At 39.4% G+C, this 23,593-nt stretch overlaps 3 protein-coding genes and 1 pseudogene across 3 annotated transcripts; 2 read left to right on the top strand and 2 right to left on the bottom strand.

Annotated features, from left to right (window-relative positions):
• Window positions 1-4,354: 4,354 nt before the first annotated feature.
• LOC113701787 (protein DA1-related 1) lies at window positions 4,355-9,672 on the top strand. Its single transcript, XM_027222585.2, has 13 exons — window positions 4,355-4,525; window positions 4,813-4,967; window positions 5,727-5,864; window positions 6,042-6,231; window positions 6,852-6,996; window positions 7,253-7,373; window positions 7,555-7,638; window positions 7,916-8,035; window positions 8,200-8,412; window positions 8,556-8,618; window positions 8,715-8,830; window positions 8,907-8,965; window positions 9,063-9,672. Exons 2-13 carry the CDS (start codon window positions 4,884-4,886, stop codon window positions 9,395-9,397), a joined length of 1,668 nt encoding a protein of 555 aa, XP_027078386.2. The 5' UTR covers window positions 4,355-4,525; window positions 4,813-4,883; the 3' UTR covers window positions 9,398-9,672.
• A 4,056-nt stretch (window positions 9,673-13,728) lies between these two features.
• LOC113701880 (serine/threonine receptor-like kinase NFP) lies at window positions 13,729-16,042 on the top strand. The gene has a single exon (XM_027222761.2). The coding sequence runs from the start codon at window positions 13,922-13,924 to the stop codon at window positions 15,752-15,754; it is 1,833 nt and encodes a 610-aa protein (XP_027078562.2). The 5' UTR covers window positions 13,729-13,921; the 3' UTR covers window positions 15,755-16,042.
• Window positions 15,866-17,950, bottom strand: LOC140010259 (protein LYK5-like; annotated as a pseudogene).
• A 1,327-nt stretch (window positions 17,951-19,277) lies between these two features.
• LOC113701134 (lysM domain receptor-like kinase 4) lies at window positions 19,278-21,754 on the bottom strand. Its single transcript, XM_027221643.2, has one exon. The coding sequence runs from the start codon at window positions 21,429-21,431 to the stop codon at window positions 19,497-19,499; it is 1,935 nt and encodes a 644-aa protein (XP_027077444.2). The 5' UTR covers window positions 21,432-21,754; the 3' UTR covers window positions 19,278-19,496.
• Between the last annotated feature and the right edge of the window lie 1,839 nt (window positions 21,755-23,593).

The raw sequence follows: 23,593 nt of genomic DNA, 5'->3' as shown, positions 1-23,593 counted from the left end.
GAACAAGCCGGGCGTCCAGCTGCAGACCCTTCCTGATGATGATGATGATCGGAATCCACCTTGGAGTCGTGCTTGACTTTGAGCCACAGCTTCTTTGTCCTCTGAGCAAAAGTTTCTTTCTTGCTGAACTTATAACTCCTCAGATACCTTTGCCTTCCAACGTTAATGTTGTTGTTAGGGGCGGCCATGGGAGATGAACAAGAGGGGCTGCCTTTGTTCATGCATATTGCTCTCAAGAATTCTCTGTCAGCTTCTGCCCACTTCTGAAGCTTTGCCGGGCTTAGTTTGACGGGAGATTGGGCATCGATGCACCCAGCAGCAATACAACCGCCTGAGTTCATCATCATCATCTTGTCGGTCTCCTGCTTCTTCCAATTAAGCTCAGCAGATTGAATTAGCTGGGCAGATTGACTCTTTCCTTAATTTTTCCTCCTCTGGTTTATACTTGTATACGTATAAAACGTCAGATATCGGGCAACTTCCTTATTCGGTGTTCTTACTTTCCTACAAGTAACTGACGGTACTATGAACTTGGGTTGCCCAATTTCGAGTTTCCCAAATAATCTGGCTGGTCAAAACTAGGCTAGGTACTGGCCATTATATGCGTGCATGACACTAGAGTGCGAATATTTTAAGAAACTTTCCGAGCGAGTTTTTCTTAACTTAATGAAAGATTCTGCCACTTTCTACCAAAAGCGATTAGACTACACAGGTCACGAATCAATTATCATATACTTTTCTGGCAAACAGTTAGTCCTGACATACGGTCACACTACTACTATTTTGTTTATACAGCCGGTTTCCTTGGGCTAATTCAAAGTACTCAAACTCATAAATCTCTTCTAATTAAATAAAGGTGTACGAATTACCCATATGGCATGGGATGTTTAAGTATGGCATTGTCATTGTGGAATGAAACTGATGCACGTATTTCATTAAATAGCCCAATACAAGGGACGGAATAATAAATACACATCCGCCACTGTTCTATTCTATGATACTTGGACTCAAGTATTTTCATCAATATTTTCGTCTTGACACTTAGATCTCTATGTCTATTTCTGATGGAATTAAGAACCTTTTCTGACGGAAATGAAAAAGAATTAGGTCTCCATGCGACCTACTCTTTTAATCAGTTACTTGCGTCCTTAACAACAAGAAAATTAATTTAGTCTGATCCGTGCACCTTCTTCCCCCCCCCCTCTCCCCCCAGAAAGAAAAAAAAAATTTACTTACAAATAAAAAAAAAAAGTAAAAAAGATTTAAACTTGCAAATATTTTGGACCCTCGTAGACTGTGGAGAATCTTTGCCTCATGATAAAAGATGGTTTTGCCCTGACGAGAGTCTACGTTGAGTTCTCTCATGTCTATGCATGGCTTCATTCCTCGTGCAGCGTCAGAGAGTCAGAGTCGTGCCAATTTTTAACACTACTAATATCTCTTCTAGCTAGTCTGTTTGCAGACTATGAACTTAGCAGTAATTCCTGCATTTTCATACCATCCTCAAATTCAATTTGTACCGGACCAACTCCCACCTCCCATTTTTGCATAAGAATTCGATGGATCTGCCAAGTTGTATTATGTAAGTTGAGCAATGCCTAAGTGCCAAGTTGTTTGGATGATTTTGAAAGCTATGGAATTTGATTACCTTCTCCGATATGATGTTTATTTTAGGTTGTGTTTGGATTGTATTTTTCATGAAAAAATTACTGTAGCAGTTTGATATATGTGGGGGAAAAAGTAATAGGGAAATGTGATTACGGAAAACCACAAAATTTTTTAACGGAAAACAACAATCCAAACAGCTTAGCTCAGCTTAGGAGATCGGTGCATGTATAACTTGGCTTCTGAAGTATCCTAAAAGTTTGATGCTCTGAGGAATATTAGACCAGTTGGAGTTGTGGTGGAGGATTAAACTGATAAAAGCTATGATTCTGGGACTGAATGCAAATCCCACTTTGAATGGTGCGGTGCTTAGGAGCATTTGTTTCGGCTTTCTACCCATCCGTGGACAATACATCTTGTATCGTAAACGATTTCTGCTTCGCTCCTCGGACGTACTTATTAAATGGGCTAAATTTGGGCTGAAGCTCAAGTTTTAAAGCCCTTACCAGGTCGGATCTATCTGGCCCAAAAAGCTTTGCCAGCTAATTAGCCCACTAGAAAAAGGTCGTCCCTTCAATAATTCTCATGGTAAGTGAAAAATACTTGACATTTCACTCGAGAAAATTTTCTTCAGCCCCATTTAAGGGGAAAAAAAAAAAAAAACCTTGTCAGCTTGTTTTGATGGGAAATTATTACTGTATTAATTTCTCAGATGTTATGTATTCGTGATAAAAAGTTATTTGAAAAATGCGCTTGTCATGCAAGTAAAGTATTATTTGGAATAAATTTGGTATCCAAACACACTTAAAGATGTTTTTAAAGTACAAATTGATTAATTGGATCATGTTAAGTGTTACGCTGATATTAATGTCAAATGCTAGTCCTTGTCTAATAATAAGAATACTGACTTCTTTTTTTTTTTTTTTTTAATTTTGTTCCTTAAGGGCATTGGATAAACAGCAATAATAAAAAATAAAATGGAATTGAGGTGATAAAAAATTTTTAATGTTCATCAATTACCCCTGAATTTAGGATACTTTGACCAATTGACGCTGAACATTTCAATTTTTTTTTTTCGTGTGAAGTTAAATAATAAATAGATCCCACCTCTTATTCCAAGAGTTTCCTAATAATAATACTAAAAGGTCAGCCGTCGCCATATTTTATCCTTTCAACTTCTTCCCATCCCATCCCCCCTTTCTCCCTTCTTAAAGGTGTTAATACAAGAAGATATAGCAACAAACGCAGCCGCCCCATGCTCGCTTGCTTGGTCGCATTTGAAAGCCGCTCAAGTGGACCAAACTTCACATCCGTTAGAACATTACAGTACCAAGTACTCCTGTTATGAAAGATTCTAAAAGCAGGAAGGGCGGAGGAGCCATCATCATAATTCTTCATAATTCATAACACAAACTACCTAATGAATTGACTTAAAAAAGAGTAAAGAGGGGCAGTCAACATCATCATCCTTCACTTCCTTCTGCCATCCTTAAATTACCCATAGTTGCTATTGACGGCAAGGTTAATGAAATGTCCTAATTCCTACATACAGTTCCAATCTTGCTTCAGTCCAAAGCATCATGAAATACTTACTAGTGTTTGCTAATAATTCTTGAGCATCAAATCTACCTTCCCCTTTGAATGGTGATATAAATTCATCAAAACCACGTTGTAAAACATTTGCTAGCTGAGATTTTGAATGTGACATCGGAAACTTTTCATGCTCATGTTTGTATTCTCGCATGTACAAATCCAATTCCAATACCAAGAAGAGATGGAAGCTAGAAAATAGAACAAAACCTTTTTGTTAGCTACTAGTCGTGGTAGTACTTTTGTCATGGTAGGAAGGCCCAACCGAGTGCACTCGGATCTTTTTTAGAAACCGCGTATTATGATAATTGATAGAAGATAAGATTCAAACCTGTAATCCCATCAAACCTTAAGGATATGGCGGGATGTAGCGCAGCCGCCATGGTCTTAACCGATGGTTCCAACCATGCACTTTAATCTAATCTGACGGAGGTTTGGTTAAAATGCTCAAATTAAACTGGTGTTAGAAAGTGTTTTTTTTTTTTTTGGGGTTGTTGTTGTTTTTTCCCCTTTTATTCGCTCTTTATTTTTTTCTTAGACATCGCCGCGCCGCTTTGGTACCAAAATTTCTACCCAGAAGAAGTGGAACTTCATCCCGAAACCTGAATTTTGGATTCGTTTGGAAACTGGAAGAATAAATAAACAAGTTAAAAAAGACACTTTAAAGGATTTTTTTTTTCAAAAGAAAAAAGAAAAATAAAACAAAAGGAAAAGATTTTCCAGGGCAGCATCCACCGTGACCTTTTTCAGAAGCCATAGACAAATTCGGCCAACATCAATCCACATGTCACACTTCCACGGAAGGCCACGAACTCGCATTGTTCTGCCACACATTTTAAAGTGCTCTCCATATCTTCAGTTTTGGACTCAACTCTGCTCCGAAAGCAACCTTGAAATTTAGGAGACTCGGCGGGAGGGAGGAGGATGCGGTGGTTGAGAAACAACAAATTATATACTGTAATAAAATTCGGGAGTCCTTGCTTATTCCACCCTCTCACTCTCCCTTCACGGTCTACGCACCATTGTGGACTGGAGAAAAAGCCAAGAGATAAAACACCGAACGAAGACCCCAAAATGATCCTGGCTTTCACTGATGACGCCTCCTATCCCTTTTGTCAATGGGAAAAGGTTTCACTGTTATGGCTTTTTGACATGTAGTGGACTAATGGTAGGAAAAAATTGATGGGGGCTGAAAAGGTCCCACGTGCTGAATAAAGCTCCTGAGTATGAAAGCCTTGCAATTGAAATTCCCACTTGGGCTTTTATCTCCCCCTTTTTTTTTTTCCCAGTTTGATAGTATACCTCCGTCTTTCTTCCATCTTCAACAAAGGTATTGTCAGTCGAATAATTTTCACATCATCACTTCACTTCATCGAGAAAAGGGGAAAAGTTTTTTACTTCTTGCTTGTGTTTGCGTAGAATTCAAGTGCCGTACGCCTTTTGTTTATTCATTTTTTCTGTTAACTTTTTTTTTTTTTTAATTGCTTCACTATTTCCTTTTTTAACTGGAACGTTCTTCTGACTCTTTCAAGAGAAATATGATTGCAATATTCATGTAACATATTTTTTAAATATATTTTCATTAATAGTTGCTTGAGGGGTGTTTTAAATTTGCAGAATTGATAAGCGGGGAGATGGAAGAATATCTCTTACGTCATCTCTATTGATAGTTGTACTTTGTGGTGACTATGCAATCAACTGAGTTGCGCTCTTGGTACGATCTGGGTTTCATCAGATTCCGAGGGATTCTGCTGATTCTTCAACTGTTTGAGGTGAGGTTCAGTACGTTTGATGTTCTCTTCTCTTTACTTCTTCTATTGTCTTGGTGGTCAATTCACTCTTTTTTTCGTCTTTCCTTTTTTCTCTTTTCTTCTGGGGTCCGAGTATCTTTGAGTTCCACTCATCCAACTTTAGAGGAAGCCACCCAACTTTCAAGAATCAATCTCTTTTTCTCCTTATGGAATTGTTGATTGCGATCAATTTGCTTTCTTTTTCCCGTGTTTTATTGTGCTGGAAAGTTCTGTTTGTCTGACATGTAATGGAGATCATTTTGCCTTGTCCTTTCAATTCTGTTTCTCCTCACATTTTGATGCATACATCTTCATGGCACGGGGTTATTGGGACGGGACATTCATGTAGATGAACTCAGGTTGCTAATTTAATTTTACAATTTGCATTATTCGAACATTCATTAATTCCGTTTCTCCTCTGAGCTGCTTTAGCCATTGATCAATTAATTGTATTGAAATCATCTTGATCAGCTATTGCTTATTTCAAGGACTTCATCTTTGTAGCATACTATCTTCTTACCATCTCTTTTTTGTAATTATCAAATCCAATTGACCTGCAACGGATGGGAATGAAAATAAGTTTTTTTGAAGATCACCAACTGATGATAGTTTTGTTTCTGTGATATGATATAGAATTATACCCCTCTTTAGAGTTTATGGAAGTTAAATTCTCATGTTGTTGTATTCTAGTTTATTTTTCTTGTAAGTTTAAATAATTTAATCTGCAGGACATAATTGCAGACCTGCCGGTGGATAATAGATTGCATCATGGGTTGGCTAACCAAGATTTTCAAGGGTTCCAGCCACAAACTCTGGGAAGGGCAATATCATGGAAAATATGAAGATGATGCAATTTGGGAAGGACCTTCTACTTCAGTGGTAATTGATACTTGACTTAACTTTCTTATATTGTCAATGTTGGGGCCGTTGTTTTTTTTTTTTTTTGGGGGGGGGGGGTGTTTGGTGGGGGCTGTGACAGGTTCTTCTTTATTGCGTCATAGTTTTTCTCTTGGAACTTCTTCCCTGCTAACTCAGTGTTTTGTGATTTGAACCCAGGATGTCTGGTCAGATTTTGACAATGAAGAAATTGATCATGCAATAGCGCTTTCTCTTGCAGACGAGGATCAGAGAGCTGTTGCAGAAGAGGAACAAAAAGCTAGTGACGAAGAAGATCAGAGAGCTGTTGCAGAAGAAGATCATCAAGAAGCTCCGGAAGAAAAAGATCACAAAGGGAAGAAAGTGATTGGTGAGTTACATGGCCATAAAACATGAGATGTACCATTTTAAGCAAATATTAGGTTGAAAATTCTGGTAATTAGAAATAATTTGTTCCCTGGTATTCTAGAACCCAAAGATAGAATGGTGGAAGCTTAGAGCCAAAGCAATTGCATATTGCTTCCTGCTGTTTGCTGCTTCTTTATTGCTGCAGTCTTGGAAGGAATTTTTCATAATATGTTAAATAATTCTTGTTACTGTTGCCTCTTTCTTTGTGCACAAGATTGAATATGGATATTGTTCCTTTACTCCCTATAGATTTATTTGCAGTACTAAGTCGGCATTGCTGCACAATACAGCCTCTGAACAAATTCTTACCAACAGTGTATGAATTAATTATTTTGGGATTTTTAGTGTGCCTTAGAGTTAACTCCTGATTGCTTCTTCAGTTCAGAAGTTTTTCATTGAATTGAAGCAGTATCAGTTTATCTTTCAGCTCCATCATGGACTAACTTCATCTGTTTTTTGAGTTTGGATTTAGTTGCTGAATTGGAGCTAGAATCCTTCTACAATTTTGTTGCTAATTTTGTCGTTTAAGCATTCTTTAATCTTTGGATATTATCTTTCTCCTGGATATTTTTCACAATACAGAGGATGAGCCTAATTTGGAGGAAGATGAGCAACTCGCAAAGGCTCTTCAAGAAAGTTTGAATGTGGAGTCTCCACCATCCCCACCTCGATATGATTATGGAAGTTTTTTCCCACCCTATCAGTTCTTCTATCCATCCGGGTACAGGTAATCAGCACCTGTGTCTCCTATGGTGGCTTAACTATTATAGACAGCTGAATATCAATAAGTGTCAAGCACTTTTTGTCATTATTGTTAGAGCAGTGTGTCATGATCTCAGGAAGCAAGTATAGATGGTTATTTTGTCCTGCATAAAGTAGTCTGTGTGGAAACTACTTTCAAAAAGGATTCTTTTGTCCCCTTAAGGGTCTGACTTTGTAATTCATGCTAAACCTGACATTTAGTGAATGTAATCGTATTTTAGGATCTGTGCTGGTTGTAAGGCTGAAATTGGTCATGGACGATTTTTGAGTTGCATGGGAGCTACTTGGCATCCAGAATGCTTTCGGTGTCATGCTTGTCAGCTACCAATATCTGATTATGAGGTCAGAACCTTACTAAAGCTGTCCAAAGTTTTACTGAACCTGTTTCTAAAGTAGTTTTTCTGTCTTGATTAAGTCTTTCCTTCAAGGTCAGTTTGTTGCTTGCAGAATCACTTCAATTACATGTCTTGGTGCTTATTATGAAGGTATTTAACTGATTTTGTCTCTGAAAATTTTATTACAGTTTTCAATGTCTGAGAATCGGCCATACCACAAATCCTGTTACAAGGAGCTGCATCACCCTAAATGTGATGTCTGCAAGAATTTTGTAAGTCCATTTTCTAAATTAATATCTGATATGTCATAACAACTTGTTTTCGTCCATAACATTTCTCTAATTTCTTGGTTCTGCTACAACTTGTCGATTGCTGTTTCGTACTTTGAAAGGAATGGTGATTGAATTCTCAAGGATGATATCCCAAAGTTATATTAGATTGTGGCTAACACTTCGGTGTGGCTACAATATTTACTTCATTGAATCATGCTGACCATATGGTACCACTTTTTTCTTTTTCTTTTTTTCCCCCTCCCCATCATGTGTTTAGATCCCAACAAATGCAGCTGGTCTCATCGAGTATAGGGCACATCCTTTCTGGCTACAAAAGTACTGCCCATCTCATGAGCATGATGGAACTCCTCGTTGTTGCAGCTGTGAGAGAATGGAGGTTAGTTAACAGAACATAAACTGTTTGAACATAGGAAATTGCAAGATTCAAAATGAAAAAACCAGAAAATGACAAAAATGAACTCTATCAAGAGGTGCCTAAATAAAATTTGAACTTTCTTTTAGTAGCTATTTTGCTGATGTGAGACATTTTCACTGATGCAGCCAGTGGATGCCAGATACCTTATCCTTGATGATGGTAGAAAGTTGTGTCTGGAGTGTTTAGACTCTGCAATAATGGACACTAATGAATGCCAACCTCTTTACCTTGAAATACAAGATTTTTATGAAGGTCTAAATATGAAAGTAGAGCAGCAAGTTCCTTTGCTCTTGGTTGAGAGACAAGCACTTAATGAAGCCATGGAAGGAGAAAAGCATGTTAGTTTTATGCTCTGAAATCTTTTTACCTGTTCCAGATTGTGCCTCTTTCCATTGAAAACCTGCTCTGTTCCATTTCAAGTTTTTTCTATTTAGCTGTTGAAAAACTATTTTAATTTCTCTTGTACCTATTCTGCACCCAGGGTCATCATCACATGCCTGAGACCAGAGGACTTTGCCTGTCAGAAGAACAAACCGTTAGCACTGTAGGAGTCTTTCCCTGACATTTAATTTTAATGAACTCAACTGCATGCATGTAATTGTTGTGCTTATCTTCTGTAATTATTCACTCGCAAATACAGATTTTAAGGCGGCCAAGAATTGGTGGTTATCGAATAATAGACATGTTCACTGAGCCGTATAGGCTAATCCGCCGATGTGAAGTGACAGCAATCCTCATTTTGTATGGTCTCCCCAGGTAAGAACGGTTTCTCCTCTACCTTGCGGCTACAGTTGATTGTTCCTTCATGATGTACACTATGATATTACTGTAGGTTGTTGACTGGGTCCATCTTGGCTCATGAGATGATGCATGCGTGGCTAAGGCTTAAAGGTGCTTGTTTACCCCAACTGAGATAGTTCCCTTACTTTTCCTCTCTCTTACTCTACAATATGCTTGACCGCATTCAATATGGTTGGATGCTTTTCAGGTTACTCCAATCTAAGTCCGGAGGTTGAAGAAGGGATTTGCCAGGTTTTAGCTCATATGTGGCTGGACTCTGAGATCATAGCTGGTTCTGGTAGTAATGTTGCTTCTACTTCTTCATCCTCATCATCTGCCTCCCCCTCGTCCTCTTCAAACTCTTCGAAAAAGGGCAAACGCTCTCAGTTTGAGAAGAAACTTGGTGAGTTCTTCAAACATCAGATCGAGTCAGATACCTCAGTAGCTTATGGAGATGGATTCAGAGAAGGTAACAAGGCAGTTCTCAAGTATGGGCTGAGGAGAACCCTTGATCACATCCGGCTTACTGAATGCTTTCCGTAATAAATGGCTCGGACATCTCAATCTTGTCACTTAATCATCAATACTTTTTCTGGTCGTTTGTATACCAGTTCTGCAGCTCTGAAGCGCCTACAAACCAAACATATCAGACAACAAATGCTAAAATGCTGCTATCTTGTGAATCATGTAATTGATACTCTTTCAACATTGGAGTCCTTGGAGTACATTACTATTAGCCAAACATGTGTTGATAAATAATAGAAAGACACATACTCGTAAAATTAAATGAATATACACGGTCATTTTTTATGTGCAAATTTTCCTCCTTTTCATTTTGACTTGCTTCAATAAGCTGCTTCCTTCTTCTTCTTTTTGTTTTTTACTTTATTTTGTTGTTGAGAATTATATGCCTCTGTGTGTTTTTAGTTTATGAACGCTTCCTTTTCTACATTTTCACAAAAGTTTTTGGGTTATAAAAAGTTGTATACGTAAAGATATTCATGACAAGCATCGTTGACGAAAAGGTAAAAAAAAGCACGTCTGTGGCAAATCAATGAAACTCGTTTGGATATTGAAGAAGCGCTGAGCTTCCCTGGATCGAGCTGGACTGACGAGCTCGAGGTGCTGATGGAAGAGCTGGTCCTAAGTCTGCAAAACAAACAAGGATGAACTGGGAGAGGGGGCCCGGGGGTCGTTCCCGAGGGCACTCCGACGGTCAAGTTAGTTTTCCGATGAGTAGGATTCACGGGAAGTAATAACAACCGAGAGTAATTTGCCTATTGTGAGCGTACCTTGTACAGTTGACGTGTGCTACCATTTATACCTGCGAGGGAGTCCGACCTCCGTACGTTTCGGGACCTGCCCAGAATAGTCGGTATCCCGCACTCAGGGAGATTGCCCCCGACCTCTTCGGGATGGACCCTTGCCCCCTCGGGAGCCCTAGTGGTGCGGCCCAGGTCGGCTGCCATGGGCCAGGGGCCGAAGCCCAACTCGGCCTTGTCTGGGCTGCCACGTGTCCAGGCCCAGGATGGGGCCTCTGCAGATATCAAATTTTTTTCAAATACTATTTCGCCTGCATTGTAAGCACGTTTTTTAATTCACTTTTTTATATTTTCAACCACATTTTTATCTCACATACATTATATTACAAAATATACTACAGTAATTATTTTAAATAACACTCTATCCATATCCAAACACATCCGTCTGTTTTCTTCTGTCCTTCGAAACAAGGACAAATCCATCAGTTTTTGCATCTCTAGTGCAGAGACAACTTAAAAGCCATTTTAAGCCAGCTTTGGAGACGGTTTTTTTTTTTTTTTTTTTTTTTTTACCTTGGTTAGCAAATTTTGGCCCCTAGACGTACAATCATGCATGGGGCGCGTTCTCAATTGTTCTCATTTGACAGAATCGAATCAAGAACAAAAGAGGTATGCCTAATAAAACTTCAAAAATCAGCTTTAGTGAAGCAGATAATAGTTTGTGGAGCGTGGGCAGAACTAGAAGTAGTTTTCAAGGTCAACGTCCAACCGGTGAGCGGCAGTAACATATGTTTCTGAATCGTGGTCATCGGACCAAGTGGGATTGGTGTGGAAAGGCATGCCTTTACTTTTCGAAGACAACGGATAAGGTTATCTTACATTTCGGTCAAAATGAAAAACTAAGAACTCTTTTTTTCCTTTAGTTCCGACTTAAGAGTTAGACTCGGTGCACTTGAGATCCTGGGTGACATGTTTTCTATGTCAATTCAATGCCACCACTAGTGTTGTGCCAAATGTCATGTTATTATTTACATTTGTGTTAAACCAAGCCAAATTGAATTATTAGAAAATTAAAGTGTAAATAATAACATGACACTTAGCGCAACACTATTGGTGTCATTGATTGACATAAAAAACATGTCACCGAAGATCCCAAGTGGACTCGGTGATCTCTTCATTCTCACGCAAAGCCTCTCTCGTGATCATCATCATAAAAACCGGCTAGGCCCGGAGATCTGGGCATCGTACCAGGGCTGGGTCTTTAGTTTGACCGGATATGCCCATATCTTTAGTTTGACCGGATAAGAAATTGATCCGGCCAAATTTGGATAAACTCACTTGGCCCAGTGGTTCAATCGAAAATTCGTTTGATTTTTTAATTGATCCTATTTACCTTTTTTTAAAAATAATTGTGAGTCTTTATTTTTGAAACAAAATGTATATAAGCTTTTGATAAGATTTGTACATTAAATCTTCATTTAAATATGTATAAGATTTTACCACTTGCTTAGTTTTTATTTGATAACTATATATTTTTAAATAAATTTGTTTATTTTTTATTATACAATTAATTATTTTAAATTGACAAAATTTTATTGGTTAGAAAATTACTTTATTTTTAAGCAAAAAAATAAAAAATGAAAAAATGCTATATATTTTTTTTAAAACAAGCGATATAAATTTTGTTTTATACTTGACTATATTATTTATTTATTTAAAAGTACAATAAAATGAAATTAAATCTTCTATTAATATCTATATATTTATTAGATGTCTTTCTAAGTATAATAATTAGTACCTAAAAGCATTTTATTATATATTTTATGTATATTAAAATTATTATTTTATATTTATAAATATTAAATTAATACTCAGTGGTTCAACTAGTGACCCATTGACTCAATTCTTCTAGCAGGGCCGGATTTAATAACTATGTTCCTCATCTTGGTAGCACGGGAAAAGACACTTTTTGTGATGAGGCCATGCAAATGCAAGGAAGGCTCTTGCCAGGGATTCAATTAACAAAATACTAACACAGCCACCAAAAACAGCAACATAAGTCATAATTTTTGAAAATTTCTTTTCCTCATGACATGTGTCCATCCGATGACGCCAGAAAAATTTCAACCGAAATTGAGGCGTAACTCGGATTTGAAGAGGAAAACAAATGAACTGCTTTGAGCATTCCGGTACAAATTATACTAGAGAAGCACGGCGCAGGTAAATAATCGGCGCCCCTGCTGGACTCGTTTGGGAGATTGAGGTTTCATACCGTCCAGGCCCTCCTGTCCTAGGGAATCCACATCCAGTCTGACTTTGTTATGCGGACTGAGACAACCTGCACAAAAAGAAGATGAGCCAACCACACACGAACGCATAGGCCCTATTTTTGGACAAAAGGGTTCGCCATGCAATGGGTAGTTAGTTACCACCATTAACTATTTCCCAATTTCAGACATTATCGAATCTTTTTGAAGTATGCAGTGTGAGTTTATCATGGTCAGTCTATCAATAATTCGGTTGTCTTTTTCTGTTTTGCTGAGCTTGAGCTCATATCTCAAGGTGAACTCAAAAGGGTAAGGGGCCAAGTCCGAGCCCTGAAAGGAGATTCCCATGTTAATTTAATTGTGAAGGAGAATGCTGGGGACTCCACTTATGGTGCAAGACTGAAGAGGTGAGGACACCAGGCTTAAAAGCCTCAATTGCCAATTGGGTGTGTCAGAATCTCCTGCTCATTAAGGCAACTGCGCACGTATGCATTTGACTGAGTAACAAATTCAAAGTCTTTTTCATTCTTTTTCTAAATATATATACGTGGAGACCTGGTCTGGTTTTTGGCTGCTCAAGGGGCGTTGTTGTTTTGCATTTGATCAAATGAACGTGTTCCTCAGAGCACAGAGCAATGGAGCGTGGGTTCCTGTCATCATCTGGTAGGGCGACAGAGGGACAGGTCATTCCTATGAGTTCGAGTCTTTTAAAATCCAAATGTAGTTGGTTTGGACAATTGAGTCTGATCTGATGTCAGACTCAAGAAGAACCCACGTTAAGGAATATTCTGTTGTCCTCTTCTGAATAACTGCTGAGCGCATCTGGACAATTACCAAATTACTGATGAATGATTCAATGGAGGCCAAACCTGTAGGACAATTATGCGCATGCCTCAATGGCCGTGTTCAAGAAGCAGTTCCACTATCCTACCCTGCACTGGTAAAGATATAATCATGTTGAAATACACATCACTATACAAATCTGTTTTTTTTTTCCTTTTTTGGGCGCTCTCTCTAGAAGTCTAGATTACCGCAAGGATGCAGCTGCCTAACTCCTCGGACTGACTCTTTCTGACTTTGTCACATAGTTTTTTCTGTATAAAATTTGATGCGAAGGACGAGTTCTTGCCGTCTTGACTTGTGTCATCGTATTAGATTAGTACATATTATGCTTCTCAAAGACATTATTGGGATATTAACCATTACAGAAAATTGCCAATTAGTGATGAAAATGTCCTTGTCAAGTAAATAATCTACTTTTGGCTAGGCATTCTTTGTACCACTATTTAACTGTTCCATAAGCTTCAGTCACCAGACATACACATCACTATACCAGGCGGAGCAAACGGGAGAATCACCAGCAGAATAATAGACAAACCAAAGATCTTATTTAATTCGGCAACATTGAATCCCCTGGTCTGATTGCAGTAAACTACATACAAAATTTCCAGCTTTTCTTTCGACTTTTATATCACAATGACAACGGTAGCACATCTTATCTGACTTAGCCACCCACAGTACCTCCAGACTCTTCAGCAATGGCTGCCTTTCTTCTCTCCATGCAAGCATTCTTTTTCCAATTTCTCGTCTTGTCAGCCTCAAATGTATCTGCTCAGTCGACTACTACTGCAGATACAGACTTCTCATGTTCCACAAACTCAACTCAAATGTGCGACACATTTGTCACGTACCGCGCTTGGTCTCCCGATTATCTTGATTTGGGGCGTGTTTCTGATCTCTTTGGTACAAGCCGTTTGAACATAGCAAAAGCCAGCCAGCTGGTGTCTGAAAATGCTCAACTTGTACCTAAGCAACTCTTGCTGATACCAATCAAGTGTAGTTGCAATGGATCTTATTTCTTCTCGAATGTTAGCTACCAGATCAAGAGAGGTGATAACTTTTATTCAGTTTCAACCCATGCTTTCCAAAACCTGACAAAGTATCAGTATGCCGAAGACATGAACCCCACTGTGAATCCTGTGAACTTGACAATTGGTGCAGAACTGGTCTTCCCTTTGCTCTGTAAGTGCCCAGCACAGTCTGATTTACAGAAAGGATTCCAATATCTTATTACCTATGTATGGCAGCCAGGTGATGAAGTACTTCCTATGAGTGCCATGTTTAACACATCACCAATAGCTATTGATGCGGAAAACAATCATCGCAACTTTTCTGCTGCAGCATGTCTTCCGGTTCTAATACCAGTACAAAAGCCACTTGTATTGCAAACTTTCCCCCCTCCTCCTTCAACTAGAAAATCCAAACATAAGAGGACTCTTATTGTTGTTTTAACTATTTCCGTGGCTGTTTTACTGATATTATTAGCTTCTTTGTCACGCATCCATATTTTATTGAAGAGAAGGAAAGCAATGGGACGTAATTCCTCCTCCGTGGAAACTTCTGACCTTCTAAGGACAAGGAGAGCTTCCTTTGAGTCAAAGACAAATCAGGATAAGATCCTTCCTGGAGTTTCTGGCTATCTAGGCAAGCTGATAGTTTATGAAATGGAAGTAATTATGGAAGCAACATTGGAACTCAGCGAACAGTACAGGATTGGAGGATCTGTATACAAGGCCAAGATACATGATCAGATATTTGCTGTAAAAAAGACCAAAGATGCCACAGAGGAACTGAATATATTACAGAAAGTAAGCCATGCAAATTTGCTCAAGTTAATGGGTATATCAGCAGACAATCAGAGGACCTTCTTCCTAGTTTTCGAATATGCAGAGAATGGGTCGCTGGATCAGTGGTTGTTCCACAAGTCATCACCATCTTCTGGGTCCATTTCAGTCCTGAATTGGAGTCAAAGAGTAAATATTGCTTTAGATGTTGCCAATGGCCTGCAATACATGCACGAGCATACTCAACCAAGTATTGTTCATCGGGATATCAGAGCCAGTAACATACTTCTTGATTCAAAATTTAAGGCCAAGATTGGAAATTTTTCCTTGGCCACACCTGCTACGAGTCCTACAGTGCTGAAGGTTGATGTATTTGCTTTTGGGGTTCTTCTTTTGGAATTAATTTCAGGAAGGAAATCAATGGAAACAAAAAACAATGGTGAAATAGTGATGCTGTGGAAAGAAATAAAGGGAATATTGGAAGTTGAAGAGAAGAAAGAGGAGAGATTAAGGAGATGGATTGATCCACAGTTAGAGACCTTTTATCCCATAGATGGAGCTCTGAGCTTGGCAAGCCTGGCAAGAGCCTGCACATCAGACAAGTCTTTTGAGCGACCAAAAATGGCAGAAGTCGTCTTCCACCTGTGTGTTCTCTCTCAATCGTCTTCTGGGATTCATGAGAGGTCTTGGACTTTCGGAGAAGCAGATGAAGCCATTCAGTTTGTCACTCCAATTATAGCTCGTTGATTTTGCAAAGTGATGTGAACACAAGTGTAAATAGATACAATCACACTGAGTATTAACTCTTAAATGAGAAATAATTAGTAGCTCTTGTATATGTTTCAACAAGAAGGACTAGCTTATCGTAATTCTTTAGCAGGGGAAAAAGTAGTACATAATATTTTGATGACACACTTTCTTTTCGTAGAAAAAGGATTCTGTAATCCTTTATTTCTTGTTTGCTTACAGGCATCTAAATGCATGTACAACCTGTATGACATTGCTTCAGAAGGTCAAAGTCCACTTCTGATATCACTTTTAACTGCCCTATACTATAGAAAAGGAGTATTCTGTTTTTTGGACATCTAACTGAATTTTCATTAATCTAGAAATTACTTCAGCCATGGTTAGTCTTTCTGACGGCTCTCTAGCCAAGCATGCTACACTTAATTTTATCAGGCGAAGAGCAAGTTCTGAATGATCAATGATGTAACCAATAGGATGCTTTACTTGCAGGCAAGGATCTATAAGGTCTCCAATAGCATATTCTGCATCTGTGGCAGCCATGACTGAGATTACTGCTTCAGAAAGCAGAACATCTTGGCCACCTTCTACAAATATGGCATCTCTTCCAGTGATCAACTCGAGAAGAACAACCCCGAAGGCATAAACATCTATTTTAGGACTTACCTTTTGATCTTCCAAGTATTCCGGTGCCATATAACCTTTTGTTCCCGGAAAAAATGTGGTAGACGATGAATTGCTAAATTCACCTCCTTCAGATGACTTAGCAAAGCTAAAATTTGCAATTTTGGCCCTCAGATCACCATTAAGTAAAATATTGCCACTATTTATGTCCTTGTGCACATATGCTGGAGCAGTGAAATTGTGAAGATAGTCGAGCCCGTTAGCAATATCTAGAGCAATACGAATTCTAGTATTCCAACTTTGAATCTCAGGGAAACCCCTTTCCTTGAGCCATTGCTTCACGGATCCATTTTCCATGAACTCATAAGCAAGGTGGTAAACACCATTACGCTCGCACACACCATAGAGGCTAATCAAGTTGAAGTGGTTTATCTTTTGAAGAATTTTGACTTCCCGCCTGACATCTTTGCTCATCCTTTTAATGGCCACCAATTCCCCACGAAGAACACCACGATAGACAGAGTCACTCAGCTTCTTCTGTGGGGAAAAATTTCCAGTTGCTGCCTCCAGTTCTTCAAATTCATAAATTTTCAGCTCCTGATCAAATTCAGCAATTTTATCCAGAATATTTGCAGGTAAATTCTGCATCTTGTTCCCGTCTTTGTTCTTCAAAGAAGCTTCATTAATTTTGCCTCGCACGGAATGGGAAAAGATAAGAAACAAGACACGAGAGAGAATACCAAAAGAGCTTCCAACCGCTATCCCAATATAAATCCCTATTTGGGACTCCTTGCGCCTTCTAGGAGGAGTGGATGGAGAAGGCGCATCCACTGAAGAATAAACCGTTGGTTGGGAACTAAACGGTTCAGCTGACAGAGGTATCAGAATAGTTGTAAAAGGATAAAGAACTGGATCTTTTTCAGAAAATCCATTGGCATCAGCTAAACTTCTGGCAGTCACGTTAAACCTGTAACTACGATCAGCAATGTTATCATTCCAAGTAACCAAGTAGGTCAGCAAAAATTTTATGCCATTTCTTGTCTGATTTTTTGAAGGGCATGCTCATCTAAGTGGCACCCGCAAAGTCATACCAGGTCCAATGTCCAATGCACCGTAGGGATTTTCCCGTTTAAGTGCATCACAAGTCGAAAGCCCCTGATAAGTGTTGTTTGCTATTGTATAGTAGGTATCGTAGTCACTCTGGATAAGATAAGAGGTGTTAGCCTGGTAGTACTGACCTGAACACGAACAATTGACGGGAACAATCACCTCTCTGCTCTGAGGCAAGACCCCAGATATCGAGATATTGTTGATACGAGCAAGTTCCACTGCAGAGGAAGATGTGAGGTTCGAGATGGCGGTGGGTGAATTATAAGTTGATTGAGATCTGAAAATCAGAAACGCTGGGCAAAAATGCTTTTCGCCATTGCAGGAATATAAGAATGCTGGAGATGGTCCTTTTTTATCGGTGTTGTTGCAGCTCAAAACAGAATTTCCAGAATACTGTTGTTGGCCATTCAACCTGGAAGCCAAATGCCCCACAATCAAGAAGAAACAGATTAAATACTCGTTCATGATGAACTTTTTGATATAACTCTGTACCTATTGACTAGAACTTTTAGAAGTCGAGCGGATGAAAACTGGTAAGGGACCAGTTGAACATCTTGCAGGTGGGGAGTTTATACTCTGAAAGGAAAAGCTATTACTACTATTTGGTATCATTTTCTACAGCAACTCAAACATGATTAAACAACATGATAGAGCGCATTTACTCTCAAGGCAACTCGATTTTAGAGCACAAAAGTGACCTTTTGAAGTTTAAATCAACTAGTGTATTTGAAGACATAAGCATTTGATTCACCAGATGCAACTGGTTATCACACACACCTTCTTGACATGAAAAATACCTTCCTACTTAAAAATCAGAGGAATGTTTCAAAGTATTCATTCGTGCAATAACAACATTGGCTACTGGTTTTCTGACACCAGCTGTTGAGCCATGTTATTCAACCTTCAGAGCAGGGGAAGGAAATGGTTATGGACTGAATTACCAAAAGGAAAGGAACAAAACAAGAAAATAATTATATAAAAAGAAATGCTTTTGACACTGGCTTATTAATTAGTGTAAACGAGATTTCAAACACCATACAATCTCAAAGTTGTTATGTTGTGTATCACGCGGTTGCATATTTAACGGACGTGACTTGTTTCTTCAACCTTTGCCTGGTGTGGAAGCTATTCAAGTTTCCATTCATCAGTTGAAAGAAATTTGAATGGTCACCTTTTTATACTACATGTTGTCATTAACAAATTAAATAATCAGTCTGCGATCAAGGTCTAATCTTTGTGTTGGTTGCTACCGTGGTTGTGTGGGTATTTTATGAGATCCTTCTCTAATCTTCTTGTGCACCCCAAACACAGAAAAACGGCTGGAAAGATATAAGTAAGGGATGTTCTGCCTTTCTACCGTGTTGAGCAACTAATGGTTGCAAAATCATTTCTTGCTTAAGTGGTAGAGTTCTGAATGTCTCAAACTATTCTGTATATGCTCCTACGTCCTTGCTAATTCTTGTCAGCAGGTCAGGTCTCCAAGTTCCTTCCTACTCCTAGCTTGCCTGGACGCACATAATTATATGGCCCCTTTCAAAGCCCTCTTGCTGCAAATTTATGTAGAAAGTTTACTGGTCGGTCGGTTCACGAAAATTTGAAATGCCTACCAGCCGACCCATATTTGTTTAATGAGGGCTGCTTAAGGGTAGTTCTTATTTTATTATTCCTCATTCTGGCCCATCAACACGAGAATATCTGGTAGTCTGATTTGAATTGGAGAAAAACCAAAGTAATGCCAAACAGATATTGCTGGCATGTGTGAAAGGAAATTTGTGTCAACAAGCATAAACAATTGTGGAATTAAAACGTTTCACATTATGGAGTAAAAAGAGGATCAGCTCTCAGCAGTGATTGAAACATTAATCTTGAATCCATCAAGCGGGAATGATCTGTGGCTCTCTCTATCAGTACAAATATTTCTTGAATCAATATGTACAGATCAGGAATAACAGACAAAAAGATGAAGCTGCAAAACTCCAAAACAACTCATCTATCCGAAGGCATATATGCTTTAGGCACTTTGTTTGGAATCCCAAGATGTTGTGGCAGTGACGGATGTGGACAGAGTCTGGACAATCTCATGCATGGTTGGGCGGGCAGATGGATCTTTCTTTAAGCAACTGGCAATCAATCTGATGAGCAAAATTGCAAGTTCGGAAGGATAATTTCCTCCGAGAGAAGAATCCATGATCTGGCTCAAGTTCTCGATCCCGTCTTTCTCGTCAAGCACAGGGCTCAGAATCTCTGCCAAGTTCACATTCACAGCTTCATACAAGACAGCGACTTCTTTCCCGGTGAAAGTCTCCAGCAGGAGAACCCCAAATGAATAAACATCAAGCATTGTGGATACCAGACCATTCTCCAAATACTCAGGAGCCATGTAACCTTTCGTCCCAATAATGTGCCTAGTCAAGGCAAACTGGCCTCCTTGCCCATCTGCTGATCTTGCTAGCCCAAAATTACTGATCTTCGCCCTGAAATCAGCATCAAGAAGAACATTGCTGTTTTTTAGATTTTTGTGCACGTGGGGAGGGGAAGTGTAGCTATGAAGATAATTAAGCCCCGTGGCCACATCCAAGCCAATCTGTAATCTCTGCTTCCAATCCAGACACTTCTTCTTTTGTCTGTCCTGGTTTTCATAGAGCCAATCACTCAATGCTCCATTGGCAGCATACTCGTAAACAAGATACCAATACCCATCGCTGAAACAAACCCCGGAAAGCCGGATAAGATTCAAATGGCTGATCTTGTTCAGTAGATTAATTTCCTCAGACACATCTCCGCTCATTTTCTTAATTGCAGCATAATCCCCTTTGATCGTACCACGGTAAACCGATCCACCAATCAAACTACTAGGACTAAAATTCTGTGTTGCCAATTTAAGTTCTTCATAGGTGTATAGTTGAAGAGAATGAGCAAAACTAGGTAAACTATCCCAGAAATTCTGAGACATGTCTTCTTCCTCCAACTTCTTCCTCTTCTCGAGTGGTTTCTCGATTGATTCAAAGCTTTCTGATGCAATAAATGAATCCTTTTCTTTGTTCTTTCTTTTAGCAAAACGAGACCAGAATATAAGCAGCCCAAATACGGCTATTAGAGCTAACCCGCCAAGAGTTCCAACGAGAGCATAGACCCAGGTTTTTCTTGAGCTACTGTTTGAAGGAGGGGCAATTAAAGTTGGCGGTGACTGCTGCGACGGTGGCGGAGGCGGCTCCACAGTTTGGGAACTGGATGGCGAGTTCTGAAGCGGAACTAAGAGAGTCGTAAAGGGATAAATATTAAAATTTTGTTCAGACAATCCATTGGCTTGGAGAGTTTTCCCAGTATCCACCCCAAACATTGAGCTAATCGCAGCAACGTATTGACCCCAAGTGACTAAATAACTCAACAGATATTTGACGCCGTCGTCGGCTTGATTCTTAGTCGGGCAAGCACATCTTAGCGGAACTCTAATCCTGGTGCCGGCAATCAAGTTCACAGTACTAAGATTGGCATTTTGTGCTTGTAGAGCTTGACAGGTGGACAAGCCTTGGAAAGTGCTATTGGCAATTGACAAGTAGGTGTTGCCGTGCTGAATAACGTAAGATGTGTTGAATTGATAGTGCGAACCTGAACAGGAGCAGTTGACGGGAACAAGCACGGTCCTGTTAGTCTCGAATGTTGCGTCTTGAGAAACCTTGTTGAGCTGGGAGAGGTGGGATGGATCAGCTGCTAAGAGGGATGAGATGGAAGAAACGGAGTTGAAAGGTGGTAGAGATCTGAAGGTGAGATAGGCTTGGCAACTTTGGGTCACCCCATTGCAACTATAGCCCAGAACAGAAGTGGAATTATCGGCGCTGTCGCATCTGTTTGTGGCCTTTCCGATGTACGGCTGCTGGGATTCGATCAAAGAACAGTTACAGATTAGAAAGATGAAAAGAGCCAAATGAAGATGCAAACGATCCATATTTCGTCACAGGTTCCAACTATTACTGGCGCAAAAATTTTGCGTCTGAGAAATGTGATGCGGTCAGCGTATTATGAGAGTATTTGTTTTTTGGGGGAGGGAGCCGGCGGAGCGCGCACAGAATTGGCTTATCTCTAGAAAGTTAGAAAGAAGACGCAGTCCAAATGCATCAATTCTGATCGTCAACCCGCCTCCCCACCCCCCCTCTCCATAGTTGGCTTGGGAGCTTCTTTGACTTGGGAAGGTTTTCTGAGTTTCCGCGAATTTGATCCAATTTTAAAAATTATGAAGAGTAGTAGGTCCACCGCCCGCCAACTAAAACAGACTCCTATCAATTTCGTTGGCCATGCGTGAGCAAGCCTTATAAATGAACAGCTGCTCCATTGACTCCATTCATTCAAAGAAAAATTTTTAAAAAAAAAAATTTTTTATTTTTGGGTTTTTGGGGTTTGGGATGTAACCGGTCTAATTAATTTTTTTTTTTTTTTGCGTTGAAATTTTAAGAAACACAAAAAGGAGAATTTCTATAACTAATTGATGCATGGAAGCATCAATTATATCATACCAATGCCAACACTTTGATAGAAGGAAAATTTGTAGGTTCATTATATTTTATTATTAACCCATCAATCAAATAGGAAGCGTTGCACTGTCTATTATTTGAACAAATAATTCTTTTCACGGGCTTGAGCTCTACTGGTACAAATGTGATCTTACACATTTCTCGCTTTTCATCTTTGGTTGTGGCCGTCCACAACGAGAGATTCATAAAAGGAACAAGCATGTAACACAAAAAAAGATGAACACATCCATGATCCGAGAAAGTCGGAAAACGACCAGGTCAAAGTTTGACCAACTCATCGCGGCTTTGGACAGGGTTGGCTGCTACTTGCCAGTTATCACGGATACGGGGCAGGAGCGGTCGTCAGGCCGACCGCTCCTGAACGGTCTCCTCACAATAAAAAACGTGAGGAGACAAATGAGCCAAGTCAGCAAGGCTTTCTCTGGGGTAAAACGATGCCGTGTTGAGGAGAAACGGGAAAAACAAAAAAAGAAAGAGTTGACGGACCGTTTCATGAAACGTTGGTCTGTTCCCGCCCAAGTGAACCCTCAAAACGAAAAGGTAAGTCGCACTCCCTCCAAAATAGTTGCCCATATTCGTTGATGCACAATTGTAAAAACAAAGCAAGAAAGAAAAGTAAGGGGAAAATAACATCACAGAATTGGAAATCGCCAGGTAGTATACAAGTGATAGGAAGAAGTAGTAGAAATAGAGTGGGTGCGAAGGAAAATCACGGTGAGGAGAAGCAACAAGTAGTGGCAGAAGGAGAGAGTTTAGGGTTGGTACTCAAATTTCAGAGCGGTTGAGAAAGGTGAACGGGAAACCAACGAAGTACAAGTTTGGGAGATCCGGAGAAGAGACAAAGCAAAAGAAACACAGGTAAGGAAACATCAATGGTATCATATAAATTGTGGATCGATTTGACTTGTAGTTGCGTTTTGTTGTATACATCGTTGTGAACAAGTGGGTTGATTATACTTGTTGCAGTTTTGGTTGAAATAATTGTGTAATACAGTGGAAAATGGATAACAAACTGGAATCTTCGGTTGCACATAATAGGTATTATAACTACCAACATGGGGGGAAGAAAGGTATTGGAAATTTTGCACACCAAGTGCTTGCAAAATCGCGTGCATGGGTTGGGGATTGTTATGGTTATTGTGCATGAAGTTGGTGTAGGCTTTGTTACGTAATGCTTCCTGAGTGGAGACTAAACATGACATGGGATTCTAAGATGGTACATACTGTTAAGGGAGAAGTTGGTGTAGGCTTTGTTACGTAATGCTTCCTGAGTGGAGACTAAACATGACATGGGATTCTAAGATGGTACATACTGTTAAGGGAGACATACAAAGTGAAGTGAAATGGTTACAAGATATTTCATTTAAGGGCGTCGTTTATAGCATGTTGGAAATGTATTAATTTATGTGAAAGAATACTAACACGGAGTGAAATTGTTATGCAGATGTAGAGTGAAATCCCTTAATTGAATGAAATTAAATCAAGGTCCATCCACCAAACAATAGAAGGAAATAGAATAAAAAAGTATGAAATAAGAGGGGCTAGGGAAATGAACATGCGTACAAAGCATGAATGTGAT

Source organism: Coffea arabica, chromosome 7c, assembly GCF_036785885.1.
Source record: "Coffea arabica cultivar ET-39 chromosome 7c, Coffea Arabica ET-39 HiFi, whole genome shotgun sequence".
Taxonomy (NCBI): domain Eukaryota; kingdom Viridiplantae; phylum Streptophyta; class Magnoliopsida; order Gentianales; family Rubiaceae; genus Coffea; species Coffea arabica.
Note: the sequence above shows the minus strand (reverse complement) of the source record. Positions and strands in the feature narration are given on the sequence as shown.